The sequence below is a fragment of the Nestor notabilis genome, unplaced genomic scaffold, assembly GCF_000696875.1.
Source record: "Nestor notabilis isolate BGI_N333 unplaced genomic scaffold, ASM69687v1 scaffold33827, whole genome shotgun sequence".
Classification (NCBI taxonomy): Eukaryota; Metazoa; Chordata; class Aves; order Psittaciformes; family Psittacidae; genus Nestor; species Nestor notabilis.
Window position 1 is genome coordinate 11,199 of NW_009935762.1, and position 9,407 is coordinate 20,605.

Consider the following 9,407-nt stretch of genomic DNA (forward strand, 5'->3'; position numbering starts at 1 on the left):
TAAAGAGAAAAGTTTGATTTGGCTAAAAACCAGTGGTGTTTTTTTAGGTTATATAACCCTTTAAAACATAATTTTAATCTATTTTTAAAGTTGGTTTTTTTTTGTTTTTCATTTTGAAATATAGAATATCTGATCTGTTTTAAAACATCTTTATTATTTTTCACCTAAAATAGTTTCCCAAATTTCATGAACATTTTATCATTTTCCCTCTTACTATTAAGGGATAGAATATGATTATTTTTTATAAGCTGCCTTGTTTCTCTGTGTCTGATTTTGCACAAGACCCAAGTGTAATTCAGCATCACAATAGAAGAAGGAACTGTGTAAGCAAAGCCATTACTTCCTCAAACATTGTAAAACATATTTTCTCTTATTTTCTTTATAACATTAAAATGGTACCAAAATATTTTGCTGACAATGTATACCAGAACCAAATGAGAACTGCTAAAATTATTTGGCAATCCTGATCTAATTAATCTAATTTGATAAGGCCTTTTTATTCTCACTATATTACAAAGTGTGAGAAAACTTGAATAGACCTTTATTTTCATTGAATGAAACTGGAGTTTGTCTTCTCAGTATTAATGATAAAGTATTTGATAGCTAGAATAGCAAGACAATCGGGCTCAGTGAATTTTAATTTTTGTAGATACTTTTAAGCTGCATGATTTACCTTACATTTGGAGCACAGTTCATTCACTTACCCAAAAGATCACGTGGTTGTTGCTGTTGTATGTAACCATTATTGTCCTTATAATAACTTAGTATATAAATAGAAGCCAAATTATTCTGTCTCTTTTCCAGATTGAGAGATGAGAAACTGCTCCTTAATTTTGAAAGAATGGCTTTGATGTGTTTCATTATCTAATGGGAGATGTATCAAACTGATGGGCTCAGGCTGGTGACCCTTTGGGATAAGATATGCCAGCTCTGACAGGGCACTGTGCACTTACTGGCAAACATTAAAATAGATAATGACTTTTTTTTTTTAATCTAAAAAGGCTTCAGTGAGATCCATCTGATATCATAACACATACCAGAGAGCAGCTTGAGCCATTAACATGTTTTTAACATGAAGTTTTCTCAAGCTGGTTCAACTAATTTTTACACATGCAGCTGCAGTGAACCAGTTCTAATTATAGCTTGTAAATTAAATCAGTGTGTTAAGGTTAATAGATTCATGATTTGCTCATGAATGCAGTGTGTTGGCAAGGTACAAACATAAACCAAAGGGCAAGGAGGACATACCACAGTTGCATAAACAGTGGAGATTTTAAGACTTCTCTTCCATACTAAACATGTTGTAAGAAAAGTCTTGCATCAGTGGTGACAATAGGACAACATCAAGACAGTTGAGAGGAATGGTGACTGCAGAAGAGCATACAAAGAACAAAAAGAGCCCCTGGCAAAGGAATGGTTATAATAAAAAACATTTTTATGTACATAATATTAAGAAATAAAAAATTGCAAGTATTGTAGTAAAGCCTTTTAACTATTGCAAAAGCTTCCTGAAGGACTCTATACTCCTCAATACTTTCAGAAGTTTATAATGTTTTACTGAACCCAAATACCCTACTATCATCTTTAGTGGAAGCAAATAGATCAGTGATGAGTGTTTTGAAACTCCACCTATTTTTTTTGCATCAACAGGCAATCTCCCTTTAAAATTACAGCTTTTTTAAATTAAGGCAAAATTAATATAGTATGTTGTGTTAGGTCAATTGATACAACACAAAATCAGACAATAATTTACTAGACTCAGTATTACTGAGGAAACTGTATCTCATTAGTCTCCATTTATACTTAAAGCTCTCTTTTAAATGTGTGTGTATATGAAAGAGCAATCAATACAGAGGCAAAATACTTTGAATCCCATTTACATCTGGCCTGAATTGTGAACTGGATATTATTCAGTTTGAATATCTCCCTTGTTTACTGGAAATGCACAGGTAAATGGTACTAATATTTAAGACAAAGCCATTAAATATTTAATAGTTGAATTCTAAATACATATTTCAGTCTACAGACTGCTTACACACCAGTTCTGGCAGCAACACACTAAATATGTGAGGTGGTTCTGCAAAGCATATCCATGGATACTGAGATAAAGTTGGGTTGTTCTTCACCTGGAAAAGTCCCATTAGTAGCAGTGCTTTTCATAAGGTGGTTAGGTGAGCTGATTAAAGACGAAAGCTTACATTGTGTTTCCTAGTCTGCACTCCTGGGAAAGCCCCAAGAAGGAAATGACTGCCCTAATGACTTCAGCTCATCATTCACAGAGACTGAAAGAATTTCAAGTACTTCTTACTCAGTAAACAGGCACATGAAGAGAGAAAATGGGGTGCCCAAGAAAGCACTTAGGGACCTACCTGAGTGCAATCTAGCAGCCAAGGCTTTGTCTAGATTGTAACCACAAGCAGGCAGCAATGGTGAGCGTCATGGTGAGAGATGGCTTAGGCTGCCAAGAATCAAAAGCATAAGTTTATGGGTAGGAAAATCCTGAAAGGCAGGAGCAGAGCAGGAGCAGTGTTGCTTGACTGGTCTTAGTGGCTTTGAGAACTGTCTTTTAAAAGCTGCTTATCATACGCAGAGATCTGTATACTCACTCAGCTTGATTCACTGACACCCAGTCGAAAGAGCAGTATCACCCACAACTGCAACGCAACTGTGACAAGGTGAGTTGTAATCTCAGGCTCTTCTTCCTATATTCAACACTACTTAGCATTAAGCACTTATCCAGGTCTAGTTTGGAGTTTTATCTTAGGAAATGAGAGAGACAGGGAGAAGTTTGGAGTATGATCTATGTTATCCCATCAAATTGCCCTCATGGGTTAATTATACAGCAGAGATGTGGTAGTACCAGTAGATTAGATCTATACTGTAGGATGATTCCCATGCATTCATATCAAATGTGCCAAATGGTGATCCCTTAGCAGGTAGTTTTCCTTTCATGCTTTTTCCATGCGTAAATCTGTAACAAGCAAACATCTAGGTACTTTAATTGCTAACTACAGTGCTGACTGTAAAACTGCCAAGGAGGCAACTACCAGGTTTTTTCAGGAAAATTTTTAGCAGGTGAAAACAATGACTGAAAAATGAGAACACTTGAACCTCTCTGCAAGTTTATCCTATGTCACTGACAGTAGCCACAGAAGCACATTAAGGTATTGCTTTCTTCAAGTAGCAGGATCTAAAATCTGTGCTTTCTATGCTGGATGGAAGAAAGTATTCTGGGAACAGATATACCGCTTCCCATCACCATGTAAGTTGAATGGCTTGCCAGTTTGGATGTCTTAACATGATTATACTTCTAAAGTAGCTCATTGATATGTCTCGCATCTTTATTAGGAGTCCCATAATACTTCATGTTTTCCTTGAAGACCTTTTTTCTGGTGCCACAACATCATGCCAAAACCTCAGCTTTATCTACAAAGCGGATTTTGTCTTTGGTGTTGTAGAAAAGGGCTGGGAAGTAGGACCTGAATGAAGCTCAGATATGAAAGAAAGGGCAAATAAAAAAAGTTTTATTTTAAAGCCAATGTCATATTTTTTGAGCAGAAAATGACTTATGGCTTTTAGCGGTTCAGATTTGTAATTTAAAGAACAAAATAAATCATTACAACTGCCAGGAGAAGTGCATAGCAAAATAAGGAGAGTGGTGAACCTCAGACAAACAATTTCACTGCTGGACCTGCCACTTTTGAACAACTGCCTCTCAGCCAAAATGGAATAAGATCAGCTTAAACTAATCAAAAAACCTATCAAAATTAATAAAAGTCAAGTCTTATTGGAAAATTGCACTTGGAGGAGGTGGTTTAACAAATTTACCTATAAATTTAGCAGGAAAACTCACCACTGGCTACATGAACATAAAAGCTAGTTGTACTGGTTTTTCACCTTTGAAACGCAAAGCCAGTATTTAAGTCAGAATACTCCTGGGGCTTTCAGAGGCTGCTGCCTTCTCAGCTTGATTTGATTGATGAGAATGAGACAGGTAGCAATTGTGTTCTATTGAAAAATTCATTATCTGTAAGTTTATGGGCAGAACTGGAATTTGATGAATTTCAGGTCATGGCACAAAGGCGTTTCTTTCCCTTCATTTCTGGCTTTTAGAAACATACTTTCCAACAACAGGCAATTTGATTTGTATGTTCTAGTCTTGATTTAGCCAACTCATTCTGATGGCCAGAGATTTTATGAAAAACAAGTTTTCCCACAATCTTCCAATTTCTGTGTGTCATGGTAACCAATGGCACTAAATAACAACACTGTCTAAATGCTTTTGGGACCAGATTGTAGCTACGGACAAGGGCCAGTATAACAGCGAAAGGAAGTTTTGTAAGGGCAATTTAGCAGCAGATAGCACAAAAGATATCCTTGAAACAAAGGAAAATAACTATAATAGGTGCAACAGCAGTTACTGAAACACAAACCTCTGAGTGTTCTGCATGCAAAGAACAGAAAAAAGAAGGTACAGCCATTGCTCAGCTAAAAATTTGTCCAGTACTTGGATATCTTTTCTGCCTCAGAAAGTGAAGATTCTTATCTACACATATCTACATATAGTAGTAGTGCAGTGTATTTCTCACACACACTGAGCTGAATTTTAAAGAGACCATGCTGAGGTTCCTGCCAAGCATGAATTCCCGTCTGGATAAGGAGCTGTTATCTCCTCCCTGCTCTGCAAGATGGCTTCATTTCATGAACACATGCCTTGAATTTTCCTCAGTCATGTTTCATGAAGGGCAATACTAATTGAATCTTGAATGACACTGATACTTTTACCCCCTACCTTGTAATATCATGATATTGCCATGAGTCACATAGTTGGTTTTGGACAAAGTGAAATTTCAGACTGTGAGATAGGCAATGAGGGTCCTTCTCTCCCCTCCATCCTGACTGCTCCATAATTGATCTGGGAAACACACCCTGGAAACTTCTGGTCTTTGGTGGTAGCTTCAGTGTCCTGGCATTCTGGATGATGCTGCAAAAGGCCCTATGGGAGGACAGCAAAACTGTTCCATGGTCAGAAGTTGATACACAAAGAAGTCAGACGCTCGTGCTTGCAGTAAAATGAGAACAGTGTTAGCTGGTTGCTGAATGGCATAGCATCATCAGCTTAACAGATCACTGCCAACTACATGATGGCTCAAGATGGGTCTAGTGCTCTTCTGAAAACTTAGAAAGAACAGTATGGAAGTGAAAACTTTCCTGCAAGTGATGCATCTGGAATACGTTATCAAAAAGTATTGTGGTGGCAAGTAGTAGAGATAAGGCACCTGCTTGTTATCTGAATCTGAGAGGCACCTGGGAACAGCAGGGAAGACCAGAGAGTTACTCGCATACATTTTATAATTAAAGGGATAATGATGTGATCTGGAATTAATGTTTGGAAGTTATGTGGCTAGGGAAGCACTTTAGAATTCACACCTTCTAGTACGTGATTGCTGTAGAGGAGCCTGCTTTTCTGGCATGCAGCATATATTTGGTGTATAATGACATACAGAACAGTTTGACCTTGAAGCAATTAATCTCTTCTGAGACACATGGGTTTTGAATGGACATAGACATAATTGGAATTTTTAAATTACGCAAGGCGTGCTCAATCTTTCCATCAGAGTATAGCTGGAACAAAGCATAGGAAGGATCTCTGTGGGAGAGAAAAATACTCCTACTTTCTAGAAAAAGCATCTCCCATGTTTGAGAAGAGGGGATTCTTTGAATCTCAGCTCTCCTCAGTTACTGCAATTTGACACAAGAGACCAGACATGAGTAAGGAGAAAGCTGCTGGTAGTGTCTTGTCCTTGCATCATATGTCACAGATTTAGCAAAAGGAGGGCCAGGTATCAGTCATAGTACCACTGCTGAATTTATAGAAAGATTTGGCTTTAGCATTTTTGTCTTTTCTAGAGAAAAATGCTAATTCCAAATATTTTTATAAATTTCCACTGCATTTACCCAAAGGAAAACAAAAAAAAGAAAAGAAGAAAAAAAAAAAAGATTTCACATAAAGCTGTTTGTTTGCCTTGTTTGGAAACCAATATTGTTTAGAATTGTATAAATAGCACAATAATAAATTAAGAAAAGAGTATCCTGTCATAAACCTAGCATGGAAAAATTCCAGGAATTCATCACCTTAGACATCCACATAATTCAGGACTAAGTGGGCTGATACCAATGGCATGAAATAAAGAATAAAAATGAGATCAGAATTGTACCCTGATCAAGCAAGGGGAAGCTAGTGAAGAAATGTGTGTCTATATGAATTTACTTTCACTTAAGGTCCATATCAAATAATTTTTAGAATTTTTTTCCTCTCCACTTTAAAACACTTTGGGTATTCATTATTAGTTTGGATGTTCTTAGTAAGTGCTATAATTAAGATGAAACGTAATTTGAATTCTAATTGTTCTTTCAGCAGCTTGCAACATTCAGACCAAATTCTTATTTCTTGGAAAGACATGTTCAGGTACTTCTACTTTGCATTTAAATTGCAAAGTTATCTTTTTTGTAAATTACGATCCAGTAAAAAATGTAGTTTGATTTAGCAGCACCAAATTCAGACTTACTCTAAATGGGGACCCTGTTTTACACCACACATGTAATAGGCTTGTCTTGATTCCAAATGTAAGTTTAAAAGAAAACAAATGCTAAGATTAAAAACAGGATATTGCAGATAAATAAAATACTAATTGAAATAAATAGAGCCAGATTAATTCACATCAAATCAAGATCCAGACTCTACTCTGAAGAACCACAAACGGGAAAATAAATAGGCACCAAAATTTTTTCTCTAAAACTACCTTTCTGAGAGTAATCGCAGTACCTAAACAGTCTTAATTTAATCATTCACTGGAGGATGTTACAGGTAAGTGCTCATAATAAACAGTAGGTGTTTCCCTGAAGGCCATGATGGTTTGCATAATGTGCTAGTTATTTATTTTCCAGTGTTAAGGTGACAGTAAACTGTTACAGTACAGTAATGAGAAGTTTCATAAATGTCTATTGCTAACAAGAGATCTTAAGTTCTGAGTTTCAGAGGTTAAAATAATTCAGCACCACCAGTACAGTCACTGCTGTTACATATGATCCAATTCCTCCTTCTTTAATTAACTTTTGAATGTTCTAATCTATTTATAGATGGAGACATTGAGAGCCCCACAGCTGGAGCAGATGTGGCTGTTATTGGAGGTAAGTAGCAGACCATACTAAGCCGCACCATTAGAATTAAAACAGCAGGTTGGTTGATTTCTTGCATTTTGCAAAACCCCTACTTTGCTGACAAGACAACAGGAGCAGCACAATTAGAGTTAATTAGGCCAGTGGGAAATCTGCTCCCAGAGGGGCTATTGGCAAGATAACTAGATGAGATAATGAGCATAAACCATAAAGTGAGCAGTACCACCCCTTCCATTCCTGATTTTAGGACAAAATGCCTAGCAGTCCAGCAACAAAGTCAGACTCTGATATTCTTCATTATTCACTGGGCCAAAATTGTCATTTAATACAGGATTGGCATAGCACTTTTGATCTGAGCCATGCTAGCTCATACCAGCTGACCCTTTATTGTTGCAGAACATACTACAGTGAATTTTCTGGTGTTCCATTAAAGCTCTCTCATGCATTTAAACTAAATACAGTTGTCAGAATAAATGAACAAAGCCATGTTTATGGAGAGAACCTTTTTATTTTTATTGTGTTTGTTCATTTCCATGCTAACGCACTAATTTCAGTCATTCACAAGGGGGTACGCCATTCATTAGTGCAAATTGGTGAGGTTATGCTATATTTCCCTCAGGTCCCAACTCCTGTAACTTTAATTTTAGCTTTCTATGAACAAGTAGCAGGTAAATTGATTTGTACTTAGTCCCTTAGGCTTATTAATATTGTGCTACATCCAAAGCCTATTAAAGCCGCTTGTGTCAAGGGATACCAGTGAGGTCCTAAAAATTGATGAAGCCCCCACTGCAACTAAGATATTACTGTAAATCTAAAGCTCTTTGTATAAGCAATTTCATTTCTGCCGGCAGTAACTTCGCTTTCCAGAACTAGGCACCTTAAAATCTGTGGTATAACATTGCAGGTATATTTTTTAAGAGAGTTATTATTTTTATTTAGTCCATTAATATCCTGTCCATTCCTATGTTTTGATGCCAATAGGGTATCCCCACTCAGTTTACTGATGTTGGTAAATCTAAAGCTTTAGAGATACCTACTCCTGCCATATATCTTGAACACAGGGACAACAGAGATACTGTCTGCATACCCCTCATTGTCTCTGCAGAATAGTAAGCATTTCCAGGGAGCAATTTATCTGACCAAGCATAGGAATTCAATTCTAGAAGAGGAATCACTCTGCACACACACACCATCCACTGACAGTGGAGGAAGCCCAGGGTAAGTAACTCACATGAAGCCTCCTGAACTGTAGATGCCTACAATAAGTCAGATGACTTCCTACCTATTGCATCCTCATAGCATCTTCATACTCCACAAGAGGGATTTTCCTAGGAATGTCCATTTCTGGTGTGTTTTACTACGTATGGTTTTAATGTTTGGTTTGCTCCTGGAGTCATGTGAGTATAGAATCAGTTTGGTATAATGTACAGAGTCACAGCTAAAGTGTTATAAGCACATCCCAGTTGTGTGCAAAGAGTGTTAAAAAAATAAAAACCACACAAATTGAAAAAACTTCAAAGTACTTCATTTATTTTCAGGAGCCTTAAGTGAACAATTTGATGGGGAATGAAGGGGATACAGCTTGTAATTTTTTGGACTTTCAGGGGTGTCACTTTTTTATGGACTCCTACCTTTCACAGTAGAACAGGAAAAAAGGAAAGGACTCTGGGAAGCAAGGACACACAATGTTCTCTGCACAGCCACTCCTGGAACTTGAATTTACTTTCCTTCACTAGGAATGCTTCCATTCAACATTTAGGCCTATGCACATGTGAGTTACCTATGGAAATTTTTTGCCAGTTAATACATAGCTAGTAATTAGCCTTGGTCCAGGAGACAGGAAGGATCTACCCATAATCCCTTCTGCCTCCCAGGTGTCACTTCCACATTCATTACAATCAGACTTTCTTAATTAGAGCACAGCATGAAATGGCAGCTTGCGAATACAGAGCCGTACCAAAGTCACATGGCTCCTGCTGTTTGTTGAATGTCTCCCAAGAAATACTTAATGCCCTGTACCTCTCCTGAAATTGAGTACACCTGTTGGGGTAGGGCTGGTTGCCTGCAGACTCTCCTGGGTATATGTTACAGAAGGATGAAATAAATCTGTTGGTTTTTCTTTATGTTCTCTTATTTCTCCTCATTTTGTAATTAATTTTTTCAATGAGTTCAACCAAAGCAAGCCATTGATTTGAAGAAAGCTGGTGAGAATTTGACTTGCATTCCTG

The 9,407-nt window shown here is 37.2% G+C and overlaps 1 protein-coding gene across 1 annotated transcript in view; it reads left to right on the plus strand.

Annotated features, from left to right (window-relative positions):
• Positions 1-7,140: 7,140 nt before the first annotated feature.
• Positions 7,141-9,407, plus strand: part of GYPC (glycophorin C (Gerbich blood group)) — a gene marked incomplete at its 5' end in the record, with an annotated part of 2,666 nt that continues 399 nt past the window's right edge. The window contains one exon of the mRNA XM_010017985.1: positions 7,141-7,191. Within this exon, the coding sequence (XP_010016287.1) occupies positions 7,141-7,191 (51 nt within the window). The remainder of the gene's footprint in view (positions 7,192-9,407) is intronic.